The 23,667-nt window shown below is 34.3% G+C and overlaps 3 protein-coding genes and 1 pseudogene across 6 annotated transcripts; 3 read left to right on the top strand and 1 right to left on the bottom strand.

Annotated features, from left to right (window-relative positions):
- The first annotated feature begins 1,072 nt into the window (after window positions 1-1,072).
- On the top strand, window positions 1,073-5,294 carry LOC102621485 (uncharacterized). Of its 2 annotated transcripts, none has more exons than XM_015529997.3 (8): window positions 1,073-1,553; window positions 2,010-2,144; window positions 2,396-2,587; window positions 2,860-2,921; window positions 3,071-3,225; window positions 4,003-4,151; window positions 4,241-4,381; window positions 4,916-5,294. In XM_015529997.3, the coding sequence occupies exons 1-8, from the start codon at window positions 1,209-1,211 to the stop codon at window positions 4,979-4,981; spliced, it is 1,245 nt and encodes a 414-aa protein (XP_015385483.2). In that variant the 5' UTR covers window positions 1,073-1,208; the 3' UTR covers window positions 4,982-5,294. The 2 variants fall into 2 exon arrangements, with proteins under 2 accessions (XP_015385483.2, XP_006477742.2); XM_006477679.4 differs by having other exon boundaries at window positions 1,077-1,553; window positions 4,926-5,294.
- Window positions 5,295-5,425: 131 nt separating this feature from the next.
- Window positions 5,426-8,061, top strand: LOC102621778 (peptide-N4-(N-acetyl-beta-glucosaminyl)asparagine amidase A-like; annotated as a pseudogene).
- Window positions 8,062-8,653: 592 nt separating this feature from the next.
- On the bottom strand, window positions 8,654-11,104 carry LOC102621194 (peptide-N4-(N-acetyl-beta-glucosaminyl)asparagine amidase A-like). Its single transcript, XM_006477678.4, has one exon. The coding sequence runs from the start codon at window positions 10,877-10,879 to the stop codon at window positions 9,041-9,043; it is 1,839 nt and encodes a 612-aa protein (XP_006477741.2). The 5' UTR covers window positions 10,880-11,104; the 3' UTR covers window positions 8,654-9,040.
- A 2,674-nt stretch (window positions 11,105-13,778) lies between these two features.
- On the top strand, window positions 13,779-18,044 carry LOC102620910 (uroporphyrinogen decarboxylase 1, chloroplastic). Of its 3 annotated transcripts, none has more exons than XM_052438271.1 (6): window positions 13,779-13,938; window positions 14,064-14,196; window positions 15,217-15,600; window positions 15,722-16,006; window positions 16,459-16,694; window positions 17,647-18,044. In XM_052438271.1, exons 1-6 carry the CDS (start codon window positions 13,916-13,918, stop codon window positions 17,813-17,815), a joined length of 1,230 nt encoding a protein of 409 aa, XP_052294231.1. In that variant the 5' UTR covers window positions 13,779-13,915; the 3' UTR covers window positions 17,816-18,044. The 3 variants fall into 3 exon arrangements, with proteins under 3 accessions (XP_052294231.1, XP_006477740.2, XP_052294232.1); XM_006477677.4 differs by having other exon boundaries at window positions 14,064-14,203; window positions 15,218-15,600; XM_052438272.1 differs by lacking the exon at window positions 13,779-13,938 and having other exon boundaries at window positions 14,064-14,203; window positions 15,055-15,600.
- Window positions 18,045-23,667: the final 5,623 nt, after the last annotated feature.

Genomic DNA, 23,667 nt, shown 5'->3' with positions numbered 1-23,667 from the left:
TCACAGAATTTTTTTTTAAGTTCATTGTAGAAAAAAAAAATACTAATCTCGTGAAGATAATTTTTATAAGTTGAAATATAATATTTTTTACTTAATTTGTTTTCAATTTTTACTCATATGTTTATTTTTTAAAAGTCAACTATATGAATAGTTAATAGATTTTATTTTTAGATATTATAATTTAAAAACTGAATACTAAATTAATCATGAGTGATGTATCAAGAAATTAAAAATAATCTATTGATGTATTTAGAACAAAATTATGAACGAATTGACATGTGTGAACGAATTTATGCCTCTAATTTTTACCGTAAATATCATATTACAGTATATTAATATAACTTATTTTGTTTATATTTGAATAGAGAAAATTAAAAGAGCTGTGATTTGTTAGAGTACTATCACATAAAAAGTTTACTTTTTGGGATTCTTTACCTTATTTAATTAGTAAAGGATCTTAATCTAATCTTCTTTAACTAGTGAAATTCTTTTTACTCAACAAATTTTAAAATTTTACTCAGTTTTAATTAATTATTAAGAACCATTGGACTTCATCTAATAATTCACTTTTTATCCCGCTATTGATACTGAAGTTTTAGCCTAGCACTACATGGAGACCCTAATTCTAATTATTATTATTTTTAGGTAAAAATAATTTTTTTAATTTTTACTAAAAGTATAAATAACAATTAATGTTCTCATATTCGTTTCCACATTCTTATGAGAATGAGATTCTCATTTCTAAATTTATGAGACTCGCTTCAAATTTCATTCTTATTTATTTATAATTAAACACTCTCACTCATTTTCATTCCACATTCTCATTGCTCAATCCATAAAAAAAAATACAATAAGACTTTTGGAATTGTTGTAAATAAAAACTATTGTTAGACTTTACATTTTTTTTTGTTTTAAATTATAAATTATATTTATGTAAAAATTATGTGTTGCTATTAAAAAATCATTTGCACACAATTAGTCAAATAAATTTTCATTTTTTTACATTTTCAGACAAAATAATAAATAAATTTTTCTTAAAAAAAAAAAAAAAAGGAACAAATGCACTTTCAAAACACAATAGCAAAATCGCATAATAGTCACTTCGGTACCTTCTTCTTAGTGGTTAACTTTGCTCGTACTCTTTCTCCGATCCATCCATATGGCGTAAACGGGAAACGGTGGAGCCCAATCAAAACGACACCAAAAAAATGTCAAAACGCACGCACACGACGGAGGTGGGGTCCATCGCCTGCACGGATCTCAGCGACCTCGGCGCGGGCAAGGAAGGCTGGCTGGTGAACGACCCTAACCTTCTCTGCGCGTTGGACATGCACACCATCGCTCTCGCCAACAGATATCAAACCGTGATTATTAACTGGGCCGACCCGGAAGGCCTCGTGGCCAAAATCCGACCCGAGCTTTCCCCGATCGCCTCCGAGTACATAACCGCTATTGAGTGGTTGGTGTTTGAAGAAATGAGAGCCCTTGCCGTTGGGACCTCGAGAGGTTACTTTTTGGTTTATGATTTGAAAGGTGATCTGGTGCACCGACAGGTAACTTTATTATATTTTATGTTTTTGGAATTAAATTATACATAACTTTTTTCATTAATTTCTTGAAAAACGTTGGCATTTTGAAATTGATTTAATTTTGGGTCGAAAATGATAACTTAGTGAGTTAAAAATGGGAGTTTAATTCAAAGTTAAGTAGAAGCACAACAATTCTTAGCACACCACGTTGTATAATAAATGTTTTTGCATTTTGTATAGCTTTATGAGTGAGGCAAAGCAATCTTTAGGGAGTACATGGAATTAATTCTTAGGGACAAGGTACATTCTACGTTGGAAATGTTTCCTATTAATCTGGTCGGATTGCAGTTCTTTGATAATTAGGTATGAGTAAACTCAGATGGTCATGCTATTCTTGTGTGTGTTGGTGGTCTTTGCTATTCTGTGCGTATTATCATTGCAATGATCTAGGAACTAATTGATTGAGATTTGTGCTTGCAGTTGATACATCCCGGACGGATTCTAAAGTTGCGAGTCCGTGGAAGTAGGAGAGATTTAACTCAAGATACAGCAGAGGAGGAGGTTTGTGTTGTAATGCCTGGAGTACTTGCCCGTTTTGATGGTTCTGAGATTCAGGTAACTATTGGAATTATAGTTAAAACTTTGTCTTTGGAAAAAAAGAAAAAAAAATCACGGTGCTATCTTTAAATAAAATAAATAAATATCTTTTGTCCCGGATTAGGATCTATCGCAATGTATTTGAGTTTTGGATGGAGGGTTGATTTGTGTTTACTTTCCATAGTTCCGTATTTGTTTCATTTCAAACCTCTAGCCTCCTGGAAACTTAATTTCTTATGATCTAACAACTTTCCATTCTTGAGATGTAGAAAATGCTGCAGCGATGGTTTCAAGACTCAAATTCTAATTTTTGGGATCAGAAGCCGAAACAGAGAGATTCAGAGGATTTGGAAAATTCATATGAAAGGTTGCCTCATCAGTTGTGGAATGTCAGCAAGTATGGGCCATGTGCCGATGCAGCAATTACTGGTCTAATGCCTCCACCACTGATGGAAGTGCAGGTGATAATTTGTTTCCTTAATTCTGATAACCTACAGTTTCTCTGTTTAGATTCTATGCCAGGTGTCCAAACAGTACATTTACTGAACAATTGGTATCATGATCATTTAAATGTGTTTTCTAGAACAAGTAAACCATTGTTTTCTTTTTGTCAAGTTCCTTGATTCCACTTTGTAGCATACATGTTAAGACTTTGGTGGTTTGCCCACTGAATTATGGAAAGTTTCTGAACTTATTCTGGTATTTGAATTCAGCTGCTTTTATTGTTGGGCAGTCAAGTCAACGTTATTTCTGTGCAGTCACTATTGGAGAGGACGCTGTGATTTCAGCATTCAGGTTAGTGTGGTAGGATTTCAAAGGATATACCCCTTTTCTAATCTCTTCTTCTAAGTTGGAATTTAGGATTGATCTCTGGTTCCTATCCACAAGTCACTTTGTTGTTTATCATTTTATGTTTTATTAACAGCTGTTTCATTTTTTAAAAGACTTTCAGAAGACAGAAGCAGGTCCCTGGTTGGAGCTATTCTATCTAAAGTCGTACCTGCTACATTTTCAACAATATCTTCTTTGTCCAAAATGATATGGCGCAGCGAACAATCGCCTAAGAAATCAGAACCAAAGCCTCAGTCATTTGCTCGAGGTAAAGTTAGTTGATTTCTTCTGTTTTCTTATCATTTTAATTGTTTATAAATTAAAGTATTGACTATAAATTATCATTTAACTGAGACTTTTGAAGTATTTATCTTGCTGAACGTGTGTAATCGAGATGCATGGACTAATATACAAGTGAGCATGTATGCACATAATGGTGCATGTATGTATAAATAGAAACATGAAAATTTTGGTCATCTTATGAGAAATGAAAACATTGTTCCTGAAGAAAGTTAAGTAATACTTGTACCCTTAAGAAGTTATTATCTGACTTACATATTAATAAATTTATGTTTTTCTTTTTTCTGTGTGAATTATTCTCTTTTACATGATAAATCTCTTTGTTCTATATGTGCTTATAGTGTTTCTTTCTTACTTTTCATAGGAGATTTTTCTGTCACATCCTCGTTGCTTCTATCTCCTCATTTCCCTACTCCTAGTGCTTCCATTCTGTTCTTGATTTTTTCTGTCTCCTGCCTTTGCATCATATATGTCAGTTATAGCATTTGTTAGTAAATAAATTTAAGATAAAGGTGTGTTTCGTGAATGAAACTGCTCTTAAAAAGATAAATGGATTTTTAGAGCATGCATAAATTCCTTGTTTTTGGGAACATAAATAAACTTTTAGGTGAATTTGATAATTTCTGACTACTTTTGTCTCTGTGTCTGTCTCTGTACTGATGAAGTTTTTTGGAACATATTTACATGGTGCTGATAACTTTTTACTAAAAGCAGGGGCTGAATTTTTGACCATATCTTGTTGCAGCTTCCCCTTTGACATGTTTGAAAGATCATCCTAGGAAGGGTGAAAGGCTCACATTATCACCTAGTGGCTCATTGGCTGCAATAACAGATTCGCTGGGTCGGATATTGCTATTAGACACTCAGGCACTTGTAGTAGTTCGATTGTGGAAGGTTTTCTGTGAACTTCCTTATATTTCTTTGTTTTGTATGTTCCTTTTTTTTTTTTTGGTTCTTTTAATGAAAAACTTCATTTCATTTAGGGTTATCGTGATGCTAGCTGCGTTTTCATGGAGATGCTAGTCAACAAAGATGCTGCAACAAGTTCTGCTTATTATGCACCAGTGAAGAGTGATTATTGCCTTTGTTTAGCTATTCATGCACCCCGAAAAGGAATTATCGAGGTATATTCATCTGTCTTTTTTTCATTTGGAGGAAGCATATGTATCTTGTATTTAAGTATTAAAAGATGCTGACTGATCTGTGTGTCCTGTTTCAAAATTTTTTGTTATTGCTTGAGAATTTCTTGTGGCTATTTTCGGTAATCTCTATCTTGCTCTTTTGGAGTCTTCAATGGCTAGTTTCTGGCTTGATTTACAATCTAGTGACACATAGTTTACAATTAGGTTTGTGCCTACTCTTTAGAGTTGTCGAATATGTCACTTAATTATCCAGCAAATGTGTGTCATGTCCTTTTTTAGAACAAATGTCCATGGTATGAGGTACTAAGAAACAAAGTATTACTACTTTTTTATTTTCTATTTTCTTCCTTCTAGATTTCTCCCTTTTAGGGTGAGGAATAGCCTATTATTCTCTAGGTTATATAAACGTTTCACAATAATCTGAAGCAATGGGAAAACCTCTTCAGTACCAGTTAATGCTGTTCTTAATTTAATTTTTTCAAGAGTATTTTGCAATATTTATTTATTTTTTGGCAGCATCTTGCAGGTATGGCAGATGAGAACTGGACCACGTCTCTTAACTATTCAGTGCGCCAAAGGTAGCAAAATACTGCAACCCACCTACAGGTTTGGATCATCAATGGCCTCTTCTCCTTATGTGCCTCTGGAGGTTTTCTTGTTGAACGGAGACTCTGGACAATTATCGGTTCTGAACCGTTCCCTTAGTTGAGATTTTCGAAAAGAGAACATTTGTTCCCTGATTGCTTTTTACACAATGATATATTTCTCAGATCTCCATTCGCTGTTTATTGTATAGATATGTAAGAACACTAATCTTTGGTACTCACAAATGCTGTTGAAAATCTAAAATCTTTTCATTTGACAGCAACATTTAATCTAAATTCCATGACATGAACCCAATGCCATAAACAGAACTGAATTATTATTACTGGGGTTTGTATGATTGTATACTGTGACAATGGGTGAGGTTGAAAATGTGGATACAGATGTTTTAGGTTGTTGATAAACGACAAGGGAAAAGGTGGCATTTCATATTGTCTAGCTTTTATTGTCAAGATGATGCAGACTTCGCCACTTATATTTATTAAGTTTTGTGCCACAAGTAATTTTGATGTAAGTTACCTCTCTATACTGTTGTCACAATCCAATCATATTTTTGCCATTTACGATTTCTCATTTCTCTTCTTCCCTTTCTCCCTCGCCAAATCCTCCATGTTTCTGCCTTGGTTTTAGTTTATGAACTCCTGTGTGTATGCATGGGGATGAGATCAGCTATGGGCCTATGGCACCTGGATAGCTAGAGCTTGCAGGCACATGCTGGAAACTGGTAACGACCTTCCTATTCTGGAACTTGAAGAACTTATCTTTCTCGCCTTGTCTCCGAAACCCTTTAATCTTAATCTTTTAATATTTTAGCTTTGCTTCTACTTCAGACCTCTTTACCATTAAGCTTTCTGTTTTACACCAACTTTCATAATCTTCACCTCAAACCATAAAATTTGCCGAAACAAACAAAACAAGGACAACCATTCATGGCTTTCTCTAGGTTTCCTCTTCTTCAATCTGTTTTCCTCCTCCTCCAACTTCACTCAACAGATGCCAACCTCCATAAAACAAAGCTCCTCCCACCAACTCTATTTTCCCAACTCTCTGCCACAACACACCTCAATGAAACCCAACCTACCCGCTACTTTGAAGTTACCAAACCTATCAGGTTACCCAAAACCAAGCCTTGTTCTTACCCTATCCTCAGCCACGACTTCGGCTACACCTACGGACAGCCTCCAGTTCTCACTAATTATACCCCTCCCTCTCATTGCACAACTCACCGGTTATCCAAAATTGTCCTTGATTTTGAAGCAACTTGCAAAGGGACACAATTTGATCGCATCTTTGGCATTTGGTTAGGCGGGGTAGAGCTTCTCAGGAGCTGCACTGCAGAGCCAACAAGAACTGGGATTGTTTGGAGCGTTGAAAAGGACATTACAAGGTATCAGTCATTGCTTGTAAAGAACCAAACACAACCACTCGCTGTTTACCTTGGTAATATTGTTGATAGTACTTACACAGGAGTGTATCATGTGAACATAACCATCCATTTTTATCCTGCTGAAGGGAATTTGAATGATCGTAAGCATGATTTGGACAGTCTGGCATCTAGATTTTATTCTAATGCTGATTTGATCTTACCCATTTCGCGAAATTTGCCAATGAATGATGGGCTGTGGTTTGAAATTAAGAATTCAGTGGATACTCAGGAGAAGGAATTCAGAACTCCAAAGAATGTGTACAGGGCCGTGTTGGAAGTTTATTTATCTTTCCATGAGAGGGATGAATTCTGGTATGCAAATCTTCCGAATGAGTTCTTCTCGATGAATCATCTCAACAGAACGCCAGAGAATGGACCTTTCAGGGAGGTTGTGGTTAGTCTTGATGGTGAAGTGGTTGGTGCTATCTGGCCATTTTCTGTGATTTACACCGGGGGAATTAGTCCCTTGTTCTGGGCTCCCATCACTGGCATTGGTTCATTCGATCTTCCTTCTTATGATATCGAAATTACTCCATTCTTAGGTAACATATTGGATGGAGAGATCCATAAGTTTGGTTTCAGTGTAACAAATGCTTTGAACGTGTGGTTGATAGATGCAAATTTGCATCTTTGGTTGGACAGTAGAAGCACAAAAACTGAAGGAAAGGTTTTGAAGAAGAATGTCATGCCTCTTCGTGTTTCTTTGCACGCAGATTTCGAGGGTCTGGATGGAACATTCCTGAAAAATGTAAGCAGGTCGATATCTGCAACAGGACAGATCAGATCATCTTATGGGGAGATCACCACTAGTTGGATTCAAAATTTTAGTTACAGCAACTCCATGCTGATAAGCAAGAATGAAAATCTGCAGATTATTGATCAGATGATCCATTTTCATGACAGTGTTTGCACTAAAATGCCTCTCTTTAGCTTACTCGCAGAGTTCGCACAAGGTGTATCCACTTCGCTTATCCATCGATGTATTGGATAAAGGAAATAGAAGTTTTTTACAACTTACAAACGTCACATTGGGATACTATGAAGAGAAATCTAGGAGTAGTGCTGGTTTTGATTTCTCCTTCAGCACTCTCAAGAATCTGCAAAATGGGCAAGTTGTTTTAACTATTGTTAATAATTTTATAGTTGATGCACGGTGGAGCACGCAGCAAGTATACAAATATCACGGTAGTGATCTCTGCTATTTCAGGAACATAAGCAGCTCAAATGACATTATTGCTTATGACAAGGTAGGAAATGCATGCAATGGCGAAAGAACTGATTCTCGTCTGGGTTATGAGATTCGCAGATGGTTGCCTTCTACAGCTAGAAAGGATCCTCTAGCATCAGATGAACTCAAGGAGAAGCATGAAATCTTATCATACTAAGATGATTCACCAATTGCTTCAAGAAAAAAATAAATAAATAAATAAAGATTTCTCTTGTTGGATACTTAAGAGGATATCTGTATGTGGGTACAGGGAATAAAATTGTAAATTCTTCATTTTAACAATACTTAATGTGAATGCTGCTGAGGAGGTACTGTATGAATCTTACAAAGCTCTCTACACTTAGAAACAGTCCTAGAAATGAACCAGTAAGAATTCATTGAAGCATACTCCTTTACTGGACAACAGTTTTGAGTTCATATTGCTGGATAAATTGCTGGATAAATAACTGAATTTTCAAAAATGAGTATCTTGCACTGTTCCAATAAAGTAAATACATAGCTAAAAAACTTTTATGATTATAAAGTTGTCTATATACTGTGAACAACATATTTTCTCAGTTGTTAGGTGTACTCTTGGGCATACAGCTGGTAATCTATTGAACAATATTCATGTGTAAAGAAACTGCATGATATGGAAGAACAAAATTTAAAGTAAAAACCAAAAGAACTGAGAATTTTAGAAATGAAAGCTATTATAATTATCAATAATCTAGCAAGGAAGAGATAACCACAAGATAGTTCCCAACTAAATTGGTAAGGACAGTAAACGATTGTTCCCTCTAGTCATAACAAGACCATTTCCTATCAAGACCCTTCCCTAGTACTACAAACAGGCAACACTTTTGTTGAAACAGGACATGGCATGAATATCCGAAGGGCAAAAGTGAAGTTCTGTTGTCACAACACATTCAACAGAGGTAATAGCCTAAGCTAGCATTAATTACACAAACATGGACATTAAAAATTATCTGCAGCTCATGCTTCCACCAGACATCCATCATGATAAAGATGATACTATGCATCAAACATCAGATTCATGATATTTAAACATCAACACAGTTCCAATCTAGTTATGAACACATAGTAATAAGATATTGTGCATTCACTAATATCTTGGAGAGACATCTTGGAGAGACAGAGATTTTACACTAAGCAAGTTGTTGGAGGCGATACAAAACATGCAATAGTATCCATGAAGCAGATCTGAGTACATTACATATAGAAACCAGGGGACACACACAGTTTTATTTGTTGCAGCCACATTCAGGAAACCTCTGGAACCTCCAATTGAATTCCCGACTGTGAAGTTACAGAAGGATCAATTTTATCTGATGATTAAATTCCTCATACGTTATTGAACTACTCAGATACCAGAGAAGCCATCCTAGCTGGCAGAGGCCTTTATTTTCAACAAGCTAGGATCTAAATGAGGTTCTGTTCCTTTTTCGCACTTATTTATTACTTTATCATAAAGAATGGTGTAGTTCGAGCTGCTTATGTTCCTAAAATAGCAGAAGTTGTCACCATGATAGTGGTACACCTGTTGTGTGCTCCCCAAACCACTTATTACCAAGTTGTTCTTCACAAACATGACACCCTGCCCATTCTGCAAGTTCTTGAGAGAGCTCTCTGAGAATCCAGAACCAGCGCTCTCAGAATTCTTCTCGTTAAATCCCAACGTGACGTTTGCCAGAGATAAAGAAGTACCATTTCCTTTATCTTCAGTGTTCGAGTACATGTAGAAGGGAAATACTTTGAATGATTTCGTGAAGTAAGCATTAGAGGACTGCATCTCAGCAGAAACAGTGTCATCAAAATGGATCGTCTGATTCACAATCTGCAAATTTCCACTATTGCCCATCACCATTGAGTTACTGTAAGCAAAATCTTGAATGAAGTGGGTTGTAATCTTTCCATGAGACGACTCAACCCAACCAAGCGAAGATATGGACCTATTTACATTTGTGAGGAATGTTCCATCTAAACCCTTAAAATTTGACTCAAGATATACTTGAAGAGGCACAGAACTATGTTTCAGAAGCTTCCCCTCAGTTTTTGCACTTCTACCGTCCAACCAAAGATGCAAATTTGCATCTATATACCACACATTCAAAGCATTTGTAACACTAAACCCAAACTTGTGAGTCTTCCCATCCAATAGATTCCCTAAAAATGGAGTGATTTCAATATCATAAGTAGGAAGATCAAATGAACCAATTGCAGTAATGGGTCTCCATAAGAGAGGATTAATCCCTCCAGTAAACACAACAGTAAAGGGCCAAACGGCACCAACTACCTCACCATCAAGACTCACCACTACCTCCCTAAAAGGTCCATTTCCAGGAGTATCAGTCAGATTATTGGCGGCAATGTAATCGTTAGGAACATTTGAATACCAAAATTCATCATTCTCATGAAAAGAAACATAAACCTCCAACACGGCCCTATACACATTCTGAGGAATCACAAACTCCTTCACCCCAATGTCTGTCGAATTCTCGATCTCAAACCACAGCCCATCATTCAATGGCAAATTTCGTGAAATGGGCCAGATCAAATCAGCCTTGGAACCGTATCCAGATGCCAAAACATCCGAACCACACTCGTGATCATTAATATCGACATCAACAGGGTAAAAATATAGAGTTATATCCACGTGATAGACACCAGTATAAGTACTATCAACAAGATTGCCAAGATAAACAGCAAAAGTTTGAGTCTCATTTTTAACAAGCAAAGAATGATACCTTGTTAAATCCTTCTTAACGCTCCAAACAATCCCAGTTGCTCTCGGCTCAGCTGTGCAACTCCTCAAAAGCTCAACTCCACCTAACCACACACCAAAGATTCTATCAAACTGCCTCCCTTTACAAGTCGCATTCCATTCAAGGACAATTTTTGAGAACTTTTTGGTTGAGCAATGTGAAGGAGGGGTGTAGTTAGCAAGAACTGGGGGCTTCCCATAAGTGAAAGCAAAGTCATGTTGAAGAATGTGGTGGGAACAAGGGTTGGTTTTGGGGATCTCGATGGGTTTGGTAACTTCAAAGTAGCGCGTTGGTGGGATTTGGGTGGTGTTCAGATGGAGAGTTGGGAGCTCTGATGAGTAAAGATTTGAGTTCCTGAAGAGGGTTTTGGTTTTGTGAAGATTGGCATTAATGGGTTGTGTTTGATGAAGGAGAAAGAGTGAGATGCAGAGGAATAAAGGGACATGAAAGGAAGCCATGGATTGTTGTTGTGTTGTGTTTCTGCTGTTTTTATTTTTATTATTTATTTCTTTATTTTGGGTTCGTTATTGTTGATGTTGATTCTTGTTTGTTTTGAGTAGTTTGGTTACAGTTTCTTGTTTTGTATATATGGAAGATTAATGTTTTGTTGGCTGGAAAAACAATGCTAACAAAGATGGCAGAGGAGGAGTGTCTGGTTCAACAAGTCAATTTCTTAAATCAAATGTTTTGCCTATCATGCAAATTTCAGATTATTTTACTCCAAATAGAATTCTATTTATGATAATATCTGATTTATGTGCAGTATTAAATAATATATTTCGGCATCTTTTAAGTCATGAGAGTAGAGATTCAAAAAACTAATTTAGATTTTGCTCACTCCCTTATCTGTTTTAGAAGAATACTACATTTTTCTTAATTGGGACTAAAATGAATTAAATTTTCCTTCAAAATATTTGGAAATTGAAGGAGAAATTGAGAGGATTTTAGCTGTCACTATGCTTCTTCAAATGTAACATATCAATACTTTCTTATTTTATTTTATTATTGTGTTAGGTAACACTTAGGTGGCCACATTTCAAAATGTTAATGTTTTTTAGACAATCTTTGTCTTAAATATCAGTTTAATTCCTCCTATGATTGGTATGGAGGTAAGCAACTTTTTTATTCCAATATCTCTTGTACAATTATCAATCAAATTTAATATGAAAACAATGCACTACAGTCAATATCATGATCACAATTTTAATTTTTAACTCATACCATTGTTGTTAGTTGCAATCGTCACAAATTCTAAAGTATCAACAAATTTTATTATATATTAAATCACCCATTAATAAGGTGTTAAATCACTCCGATACGTTTGGCATAATGTATTACATTACAATATATTACATTAACTAATATGATATGTGTTGCATTAAATTATATTTTATAAGCAATAGCATTGTAGTAGTATATTAATATTGTACAATATTTAGTGTTATATTGTATAATATTACATATAATAATATTTTATATTAAACTAATTTTTTTAAAATTATAAATATCTTAAAATTTGTATAATTTATATTTATTATTTAACTTTATAAATATATTATTGATCGCCTGGCACTGTGAGTCACCATGAATTGCCATCAGCATTTATATTTTGTATCTTTAAGCCAATTTTAGTGCCATTAAAATTTTCATCAGCGCATCTACACAACGGTGCATGCCACATTGACAATAGTGCATGTATTTCAAAACTTTAACCATAAATCTACTGTGAATGAAAGCTTCTTTTTTTATAATACATATATCGTTGCGTAGTTCTAGTAATAAGGATTCTATTAGTATGCCACTTCGGCCTTGGTCGGAGTGGTGGGCTGCTGCGTGAGGGCAGCGGTTCAAGCCCCCACAAAAGCATTTGTGGGGGCTAACGTGCTTATTTGTTTAATATTTTAAAAATTTCCTCTCCCTCGTGCAATACGAGTGGAGTATGGACATCTCTCTTCTGTAAGAGATTATTTGTCTGGGCATGTACTTCACAGAATTCAATGTAATAATATAAGTCCCAATCATGTATTTCTGATTGTAAATATCAGTGTAATATATCTGCTATAATAGCAGTTGTAACTATTTGTGTAATACAGTAATATGATAATTAATCAATATTAAAAAAAAAAAAGGATTCTATTAGTATAAAAATGATCGTCAAAAGAAATTGAAATGACATCGCTGGTGGCGGTCAATATTTTTGCCATTCAAATATATTATTTATATAAACTAGTGATAAATAAATTAAATGAGTTTTAAATTGATTAGATAATGCGGGCAAAAGCTGCGTTAAAGTTTTGAGTTAATGTTGTGCAATCAATTCAATACTGGACCTACCAAGTAGTTAGTGGAAGGCAAGGTTTGCCTGTTTTAACGTAGGCCATGTAATCGAATATATTGTGATCATAGAAAGTAGGTAACACTTAATAGGAGATAAACTAAACAATTAAATATGCTAATTACAATGATTAACTTTCCCACTCGATGAATGATTTGATTTAATCATTTTCTTTTCTATACGTACGAGAAGATGTTCGAGTCCATTTGTATGTTGTGCCGTAGTACGACTAATTTTTTGAAGTTATTTTTTAAGCGAATCCAACAGATTCATCCCATTTCAGAATTAAATATTCAGAGCCGAGGGAAGGCGGGGGGTGGAGTTTTTTTTTGTTGAAATAGAAATACTTTTGTATCACTCTTGGGAATCTAATTACAGCTTACCTCCTCTACTCCAGCATAATCAAATGAAGTCAAATTTGACGCTACCATTAAATTACTGAGTTCGAATTGACATGATTTTTTATCATATTAGGATGAGTCAAAGTTATTGATTCATTTATCTTAATTAATGACACGATTATTTATTTTATTTTAAATTAATTTATAAATTCTTATTAAAACTTAGATATTGGACATAATTTTCTTTTCTTCTTCTTCTTCTTCTTTTTTTTAAAAGGATGAACACATATGTGATGTTTTATATATAAAATTCTATAAAAAAAATTAGAATTTCAATAATATAAATATGTAAAATATTAGTAGATATATATATTATATTTATAAATGAGTGTAAATATTTGATATAAATCTTGTGAAATATATAACTATTAAGTAGGTTATTAAGAAATCTGTTTATTTTTTGTGTCGGATTAAAATTTAACACAATTATTTAATAAATCATATTAACATCAGTTTAAATTTAACAAGATATAAAATTAACACGACACGAATTTAATACGAACATGACCCGATTAGAAGCCGAGGTCGTGTTCATTTCTCCTCTCCCTGTCGGTATTCCGAATGTGGGCCTCATTTTACCAAAGATGAAACGTGGCAAGATCCTTGCCGTTCTCTGCAATTACTAACTAAAGTCAACCTTCTGATGATCATCTATATCTACGAGATGAGATGCACAGGGAGATGAAGAGAAGATAAAGAAACCAGAACAAAGAAAAAAAAAATTTTTAAAAACCAAAACTTCTCTTTCTCATACAGCAATGAGCTTCTCTTCTTTAACTAGGTGAGCTCAATTATTATTATTATTATTATTTTCCTATTGCTTTGCTGAACATTTTATTATTTATTTAATTATATATAATTTTGAGTTTGTTTATCTTCAATTACAACATTGCCTATTGTGTGCAGTGCCTTGGGAAGCTCATCTGTACAGTTAGGGTTTCATTCTAATTTTTTAACTGAAGCTTTACACCCTTCTTCAAAGAGGAAAAAGCTTGCTTTCAGAAAATTCACTGTGTCTTGCTCTTCTTCTTCTTCTTCTTCATCTGGTATGTTCGTTTTTCTTTATTGGTCATTTATTTTATCTGGGTATTTTGTGCTTTTAGTTTTTCTTTTGGAAAATTTGTTAGGCCTTGAATTGATTGGAACCTAAGAATTTAGTGGCATTGTACTGGTACTTTTTTTGAGAGGGTGAATTGGCAAGTCCATTTGTGTTTAGTGGTGGAAATTTTTGAACCATTTATATATTCTTGTTTCAACTTTAATTGAAGTCGATTGACGAGGCTAGATTTAGCATTAATCAAGGAGGAATGAGAAATAGTTAGATATGATGGGGTGAGTTTTGTGCAATGAAGAAGATCCTCCAGACTCCTAATGCCATTTGTTCTGAAACAACATCCAAGCATTTAAGGTGAATGTATTTATGCGGTCATGGTGATTTCTAAAGTGAAATAAATGTTGTTGATTGCCTGCATATTCTCGTCTTTGTATGCAAGTTTGCTTGCTGTGTGTCATTTAGATGAAAAAAGAATTGCTAGGTTGAAATCTGGGTTTTGTGGAAAAAATTGACTCCATTGTATCGTAGAGAGTACAAATCTGGTTAACTGACTTCTTAGGCTGTACGGTAAGCTTAATAGGGACATATTCTATTGGAGGTGGAGCATCATAAAGATTTGGATAAAAATGTGACTGTGATAAAACAAATTGAGAACACATTCTTATTTCTGTATCTCCTAGTAGCTGCAGATACTCCTTTTGCACCTTCATTTATAACTTAATTCCTGAGTGTTAAAATCACGGAAAGCTTGCAAAGCTTATTTTAGCTAGCATTTACCAAACATACTTGGCACCATTCCCCTTTTCGTCTCCGAAAGAATAACCATTTGGCTAAACCTCACAGTGCAATGGACACGGATTGCCAAAAGATTAAAAAGGAAGACCAAGATAAGGCTTTTTTGTTTCTTGAACTTTTTCTTTTCATTGACAATATAATATAGGAAGTGTACGTCCACATCTTGAGATACATGTATCTTGTTCATATTTTTTATTCGTATTTTATGTAGATCCACTCTTGGTTAAGGCTGCAAAAGGACATCCAGTAAGTCGACCACCAGCATGGATGATGCGCCAGGCAGGAAGGTATATGGCTGTTTACAGAAAGCTTGCAGAAAAGCATCCATCGTTCAGAGAGAGGTCAGAGACAACTGATCTCATTGTTCAAATTTCTTTGCAGCCTTGGGAAGCTTTCCATCCAGATGGAGTTATCATTTTCTCTGACATACTTACTCCTCTACCTGCATTTGGTGTTCCATTTGACATCGAAGAAGTTAGAGGTCCAGTTATTCAGTCACCAATTCGGTCTGAAGAGGGATTAAAGGCACTACATCATATTGATTTGGAAAAACTTCAGTTTGTGGGGGATTCCCTTAAGATTTTGCGCAAAGAGGTGATTCTATTATTTTTCTTCACATGCATCAAGATGAGGTGAAAATACTCCTTTTATTTATGTAATAGATAATATATGATTTCACGTCGATCTGTTTCTTCACGTTATTCTTTCTATGTAGGTTGGGGAGCATGCTGCAGTTCTCGGATTTGTTGGAGCTCCTTGGACAATTGCTACATATATAGTTGAAGGGGGCACAACACGCACGTATACAACCATAAAGAGTATGTGTCATACAGCACCACATGTGTTGAGGACTCTTCTCTCTCATTTAACACAGGCAATAGCTGATTATATTATCTACCAAGTGGAGTCTGGGGCTCATTGCATACAAATATTCGATTCATGGGGTGGACAACTACCACCTCATATGTGGGAACAGTGGTCGGAGCCTTATATCAGAGAGGTAAATTGCTGCGGACTTTATTAAATGATGAAAAAAAAAAATCTCGTTCTCTGCACTGTGAACACTATCTTATTGTTTTCTTGCTGTAAAATGAATGAATTAAATGCATAAATGGGTTATCACAAAGAGCTTTTATCTCATTCTTGTTGTGCATTAGTCTGTTTGAATTGATTGCACTATCTCTCTTAATAAACTATTGAAGTTTTCTTGGGTGATTTTAAGTTTATGGATGATAAAAATATAAATACCAGTGGAGCTGAATTAGGAATTCTATAAATAGAAAATGTTAATTTCCAAAGATGGAAGTATTATGCGTGGGAAGTATCATTACTATTTTATGTTGCTACACTTATTTTTTGAAAATTTGTTGTACATGCTATATTGCATGCTTTTTGCCTGTTTAGACTTTACAAAATTTATGATAAATAGTTTTGATGTTTCTGAAAATGCAGATTGTCAGTCTAGTGAGGACTAAATGCCCTGAAACACCAATCGTTCTCTATATTAATGGAAATGGTGGATTTCTTGAGCGTATGAAAGGAACTGGTGTTAATGTGATTGGGCTTGACTGGACAGTGGATATGGCGGATGGAAGGAAGAGATTGGGCAATGACATTAGTGTGCAGGGGAATGTGGATCCTGCTTGCTTGTTTTCTCCTCTTCCTGCATTGACTGATGAAATTCAAAGGTGATGTAGCTTATAATTTTTTGTTTGCCCTTTTTAATTGGTATGGCGACAGGATTGTTTGATTTTGTTACCATGATGCATTTGTAATTCTGTGGATTTGTTACACCTAGGATGTGAGTACCTATCAACATCACGTGAGTGATATGGCCAGGAATCACCATAACCTATAATTTTATGGCGACGATTCTTTAGGTTTCTTATGCTTATTGTTCATTTTACTGAATACGGATTTGAGGAAAATCACAAACAACCAATTCCTCCTCACTCTGGCTCCCTCATTTTCTCTTATCTAGTGAGCTTCTTCCTGCCCTGCTCCTTCTTGCTGGAATCCTCTTCAACTCATATTTTTCTTGATACCCATTTGTCTGTATCTCTTATTTGATATTCAAACATGAAGTTTAAAGTATTCTTAAGGCTATCTCATTGCTTGTGGTGTAATGTTTTGATATCTCCTCACAATTTCAACTGTCTTTAACAACTTGTAGTGGTAATCCATAGGCTACTGCTAGATGCCTTTCATGGTTTGTAGTGGTTACTTGTCAGCATTTACGTGATTGTTACTTATTTGAGTGCATCCTTACATCCTGCTTATTCATAATTACAACTGTCTTTAACAACTTGTAGTGGTAATCCATAGGCTACTGCTAGATGCCTTTCATGGTTTGTAGTGGTTACTTGTCAGCATTTACCTGATTGTCACTTATTTGAGTGCATCCTTACATCCTGCTTATTCTTAATTACATTCTGGTATATGATGATATCTTTTTCGTATTCTGAAGGCTAGGTAGTTCAGACAAAAAGAATAGTTGAAACAAGACCGCAAGAGTATCATTTTACAAATAATAATGGCTTGGCTGATGAATCTTGTGGTTTCTTTCTGCTCAAAATAGCAACTGAGAATTTACTTCCAAACTATGATACAGGTGCTCATGCTGATTGATTCTGTTTTCAGGGTTGTCAAGTGTGCGGGATCAAGAGGACACATCCTTAATCTAGGACATGGAGTTCTAGTTGGGACTCCCGAAGAAGCTGTGGCACATTTCTTTGAAGTTGCAAAAAGCATGAAGTATGATAATTCTTCTCAAAATCATGCATTTGAGGAATCAAAATTGGTAGTTTGAGGATGTACTTGTTGCTAAGCGCAGGCCAGCAATTTTGTTTTGTAAATTTGCAGCCTTTTGTCCAGTTGCACCTTTTCCTGCCTGACAACTGCTTCATCTTTGTTTAACTTACAATTTCTGGAGAGGATGATTAAAGCTAGAGTTCTGTACATGCTTTTGGTCAGCTAACTTCATTGTATCTGTTATTGAAATATTCACAACGAATCAATAAATTGGTTTATTTTGGGAATTGCTTTCGTAACATTTATCTACATATGCTAATAATTTGCCTCTTTGGTGCCATTAACTTGCTACTGGTTCATTAATCTGGCTAATCGAGATGATTAGCTGATAAAAGCTGTTATTTTACAGAATCCACTCCACCTGTAATTACATTTTTATTCTGGAATCATTTTTTTGGCTGAGATCTGATCAACCTAGTGGCTACAGGAGTATAGAAAATACTGAGTTGTATTAGGAGGGTTTTCACTTATTCTTCTTATGTGGGTGATGACCTTATTGCTTTCTGTCTGTCCTCCCCTCTCCCATTCTCTCTTTCTTACATGTCTCATACAAATAGTTATATTTCAATTTTGTGGTACGTGGATGAGCCCCGGGAGAGGTGGTATCGTTGAAGCGTCATGCAATCAGATAGAGAAACGTGAGAGTTAATAATTGAGATGGATATGGTGATGGAGGTAAATAAAATTACCCTATCTCTCCACTTCCTTTTTCCTTCCTTTTACATTTCACTTGCTATTGTATTTTGCAGTATAAGCCAGCTTACAGATAGTTTTCATGTAAGGTAGAGGTATAAAAAAATTGGAACTTAAGCTACATTCATCTTGATTTCTTTTGTAGAATATTTTGAACTTTTCTTTTTTTTTTTTTTGGAGACTTTGAGCTAGGGACTTACAAGGGTTTGATATTGCAGGCGACTTGGTGTATTCCTTCAATTTTCATGTAAATTCATTCACAGCGAAGTTACTTGTTTATCAATATGAAATCATTCTTGACTAACATCAAAATTTTTAGTTTATAATTTTCCCGCCTTTTTACCCCTTGCTCTGCTATGCGGTGGCAACTTTACATCACAATGTTGAACTTCAAAACCCTGCCGTGTTGTGGTTGCCGGTGCATTGCTTTTCCATATACTTAGTATGTCAAGCATTGAAATCAACTCTGCATGTTGACTCTTAGCGATATGACTGGTGGCAAGACATTTCCTGGAGAGTAGAAGGTATAACTTTCGTGGTTTCATGTTAAACTTTAATCAGCGATGATGCTCCTTGTACTGGATAATGATAATGCATACTGTGAATGACTGCAATATGGGATAGATCATGTTGGGGTGAGGTAAAATTATTCTACCAATGTTTAGAACCAGATCGATTGGTTAGTCATCCACTGTGAGCAAAGTGGAACTAGAAATCCTTCAAGCCACTTTCTGAGAGCGTGTGTTAATTTTGAATTGGCGGCTGTTTTAATTTTCCTTTCATAGAATTGCAAATTGTGAGATAAACCAGCACTGGTGTCTGGTGGTAAGTTATCAAGCGTGGAATATACTATGAATGACTTTTGTTCTCACTCAACAGCGGCATATAGCGATGATTTGACTATTTAATTCCATCAAAGTATATATAGTTTAAAGCCAGGGGTCGCTGCAACTGCAACTTTCGGAGTGATCTCCAGGAAGTTTGTGATGATGCCTATGGCAGGCCAAACCTGTCTGGGCTTTTAACTTTAGGACCTGGGCCACGCCAGTAATTCAGTACTCTTTAATAGTGTCAAAGTAATTTTGTGATAAAATTAGTGGATTTAAGCCGCATCAATCATTGATTAGTGACATATTATTTGAAATTTGAACTTCATAACCATAGTATTCTCGATCTTTGTCACGCTTAAATGGGACGGAAGGTTTAGCTATTTTAAACTTAGATAGATTTTCCTGCAAATGATTTAATAAACAAAATTATGAAAACAATGTCGTTTGTTTATTTGTCTAAAAGACACAGTGATTTTTCCTAGTAAAGTGATCTTTGAAGCCCCCCCCCCCCCCCCCCTCTTCTCAGCAGACGACATTTTTAGTTTAGGTGACATTGGCTGAGCTGATGTAATTTTACACTAAATCTTAAACTCGATTACCCTTAAGTGACATTGGCTAAGCTGAAGTCATGTTACACTCTAATATAATCTTAAACTAGATTACATGAACATTAAAAAGTGCCATCACTTATATATGCACCATAGGGCAGACGAAAGTATATACATATATACATAGGACGAGCTTCAAGTGTGGGATCCCACACTTTTCTCAAAGAGCAGAAATTATAATTATATATATATATATATATATATATATATATATATATATATATATATATATATATACATATATATAGACATTTTCCAATTTAGGATTCTGCGTAATTGGACCTCTTTTTTACATATCTCCCATTATTTGTTTGGGACCCTATTCACCTCTTTGGGCTTCTATTGAATTGAAAAATAGGTTTGATTGTCCATATTTTTTATATAATATTAATATATATAAGGCATCCTTCGGATAATTCAAATCCAAGCAATTGGATGTCCAAATGAGACCTATATGACAAAACCGATCATTAGAAATGCTCCACTCTAACACTCCACCATTGTCATACATTCCATACATCACACTGGATAGATATCATCTCTAGATTTGATAAATTTCAAGAAAGCTGTTAAACCGAACCGTTTAATAGTGTAATGATATTAGACTATTAAACCACAAGGTTTAATAGCTTTCTCGGACTCTAATAAAGTCTAAAATTCTAGGCCAGGTCAACACACTACGAATGCTCGCCCAAAATAAAAAGTGGATTCAGTATATTATGTCATCGTTAATCGTTTTGATCAATAGTATAGCATCGAATTTGTATTTTATTTTGTATGAAAGTCTGTGGGAAATTTTTTTTCATATATATATATATGAAAATTTTGTATTTTATTTTGTATGTACGTATGTATGTATAGGCACGCGCGCAATACACTTGACTACCTTGAAGATACACTTTTGTCATGTTCTTGCGTTTGATATACTAATATTAAATCATTTGATTTATTATGATGTGTTTGAAGCCTTGGTGATCGATATGAAGGCACCAAACTGTTCGAATAGATCAGATCACCAATTTGATGCAAGTTTCTCGAATTGGAGAAGTGACATCCAAAGATCAACGTTGTAGCTTGTTGACGTTAGAAGTAAAACCATTATTTCTGAATCGCTCGACAATTAATGCATGCACCATGCAGTGATCGTACGTACAACACGTACACGTTGAGAAACAAGAGAAACAGTATAGACTTTAGGATGCTATAATTAAATAATTAGAATTTAGAAGCTATCAAGTGTTTATTTATGTGAAAACAAATTCTCATTGTTTGTGATGAATGACTTGAGCTACAATATTTTATACAAATCTTACTGCAACAATGGTTGAAGCATGCGGATATAGCACAACTTTCACATGAGATCTATGGCGTTATAGTACAACACATAAATGCACAAAACGAATGATAATAGCTAGTCCATTCATTCTATTGCTAACATTTATTATTATTATTATTATTATTATTATTATTATTATTTTGGCACCTAGAGTTACAAAACAAACATATTCCGACTTTCAATCGACAGACAGTTTTGCACTTTTGCTACGAACAAAAAGTGAAAAAAAAAACACAAGAAATATATAGAGGAATGTATCTGATTCCGATCCTTGAAATATAGTCTATAGAGACAGGAGTGAGCAAGAAGTTGGATTTTCAATGTTCAACGCAACCACATAAACAATGAGAGGGTGGGGATGCCTTTCATCATTGGTCAAAAAGATGTAAAATATATTTATTCTCAAGTGTTTTCACTGAGAAGCTAGTGGGACAGCTGAAGAAGTTTTGGGGCGGATTTTAGTTTCTTTAGAATTTATTGCAATTTAATCGGTGTAGGGCTACAAAGAATGTTAGACTAATGCTCTCGACATTCAGAAATTTTAGAGTATAGCAGAAGTACTATTTTTAATTACTGTATGTACGTCATGTGTGTATCTATTTTGACAATCATCATATAATTAATAAGTATATTTAATTGAACTATATATGGGATGCATGCATTAATTAGATATAATACCTTTAATATACTCTAAAATTTCTCCCCAACACCTCGAGCTCCCACGAAACTTTTTTATCCCCTTTTCAGAAAATTTAAATTATGAACGATTTAAATTATGAACGGATATATCTCCTAAATAATAGTAGAATAGAACTTAGAGCTAATATTTTTTAGGGTGTATTATGAATGTACGTATGTATCCAAATTCTGAGTAAATCTCATGTTATAATATGCCTGCAATTAATTGATGCCATGGCCTCACAATCTCCCGGTTATAAGCAAAGTGCTCTCAGGTTTGCCGAGTACTAACGTACTATGATGATATGTTCCAAGTTCCAACTTCCTCCATATTATTTTCTTAAAGTAATATGTTCTCAACAATCTCACTGACATATTATATGCATGCACTTTCTGTTTTTTAGTTCAATTAATCGACTCAGATATTCTCATTGTCTCACTTTAAAAAATTAAAAGTTTCTTTAACATCCATATTCAATTGTTTGTATGTAGGTTTGTGTTTTTTTTTATATACATAACTACTAAAGATAGAGAACAATATTATTATACATTTATACTCCTTTTATTAACTTATTCTAACAATTTGTATGTATCCATGAATCTATATATCCAAATTGATGTGTGTGTGTGTCTATATATATATATATATATATATAAGTAGTTTTTCAATAAGTGATCCCTGACTTTAATAAAGTCAAGGATTAGCTAAAGGCAAAAAAAATTTAGATTTTAATACACTACATGACAAAACATAGAAGTCTGTGTTTATTTTGTCTTTTAGTTGATCCCTGACTTTATTAAAGTCAGGGATCCCTTATTGGAAAACTACTCACACACACACACACATATATACTAGGGCTTTGGTGTAGTTGTTTGGCCATTTTGACTCTAGCTAAAAGGTACAACTACAGAATATTTGATAAACACTAAAAACTCTAGTGTGAAAGTTAAAATGACTTTTACTTTCTCTATGATTGTTTCATGAAAAAAAAAAATCTATGTAACTTATTATTTTTTAAAATTATTAATTTAAAAAGTCATATTTATTAAACACCAATAATTTTTATTTTACAATTAAACCTTATATTTCACTGTAATTATGACTTTTAAGTGACAACACCATAACACCAAACAAATGCAACAATGAAGGATATAGTGTTTAAACTATACAAAGTACACAATGCATTGCTCAAATTTATGACTGAAGGATAGAGAAAGTAATAACCTATGAAGATAATGTTGGCCTCAGTTTTATGCTTTATCAAAAGAATGAATTGTATAGAATATCATACCTTTCCATGAAGACAGAGGAAGTGAGAAAACCAATAAGGCAAATTTCCTTTGTGCATTATTATGATTTTTATTAATAGTTACTAACCCTATATTAACTAATATCTTGGTTTAAAAGTATAAAAGGAATGGAAAACAAGACTATATAAAACATAATACAAACTAAATGTGGATTTTAAGTATATATAGTTAGGGACACATTACAAGTTTTTTAATGGGAGCCTAATACGTGCACAGTCGCACATCATAAGATGAAGGACTACACACATGATCATGTTTGTATATAATGATATGTAAATTAGTATGAAAATGTGTAGATAAAATATGAAATAGGATCAATAGAATTATCAATGAAGGAGAGTTTTTGTTTGAGTGATGGATAAATGGGCAGAAATTTGAAAAGTAAATTAAGGAG

This window comes from Citrus sinensis, chromosome 3 (assembly GCF_022201045.2).
Source record: "Citrus sinensis cultivar Valencia sweet orange chromosome 3, DVS_A1.0, whole genome shotgun sequence".
In the NCBI taxonomy this organism is placed as follows: domain Eukaryota; kingdom Viridiplantae; phylum Streptophyta; class Magnoliopsida; order Sapindales; family Rutaceae; genus Citrus; species Citrus sinensis.
This window is presented reverse-complemented; position numbering and strand designations above follow the sequence as displayed.

Excerpts from the sequence above, each read along its gene's own strand:
- LOC102621485 (XM_006477679.4), top strand. The coding sequence starts at position 1,209 with ATGTCAAAACGCACGCACACGACGGAGGTGGGGTCCATCGCCTGCACG. Across the intron at positions 2,145-2,395 it reads TTGATGGTTCTGAGATTCAG|AAAATGCTGCAGCGATGGTT; the intron begins GTAACTATTGGA and ends CTTGAGATGTAG. Across the intron at positions 2,588-2,859 it reads CACCACTGATGGAAGTGCAG|TCAAGTCAACGTTATTTCTG; the intron begins GTGATAATTTGT and ends ATTGTTGGGCAG.
- LOC102621194 (XM_006477678.4), bottom strand. The coding sequence starts at position 10,879 with ATGGCTTCCTTTCATGTCCCTTTATTCCTCTGCATCTCACTCTTTCTC.
- LOC102620910 (XM_006477677.4), top strand. The coding sequence starts at position 13,916 with ATGAGCTTCTCTTCTTTAACTAG. Across the intron at positions 13,939-14,063 it reads AGCTTCTCTTCTTTAACTAG|TGCCTTGGGAAGCTCATCTG; the intron begins GTGAGCTCAATT and ends TATTGTGTGCAG. Across the intron at positions 16,007-16,458 it reads CGGAGCCTTATATCAGAGAG|ATTGTCAGTCTAGTGAGGAC; the intron begins GTAAATTGCTGC and ends CTGAAAATGCAG.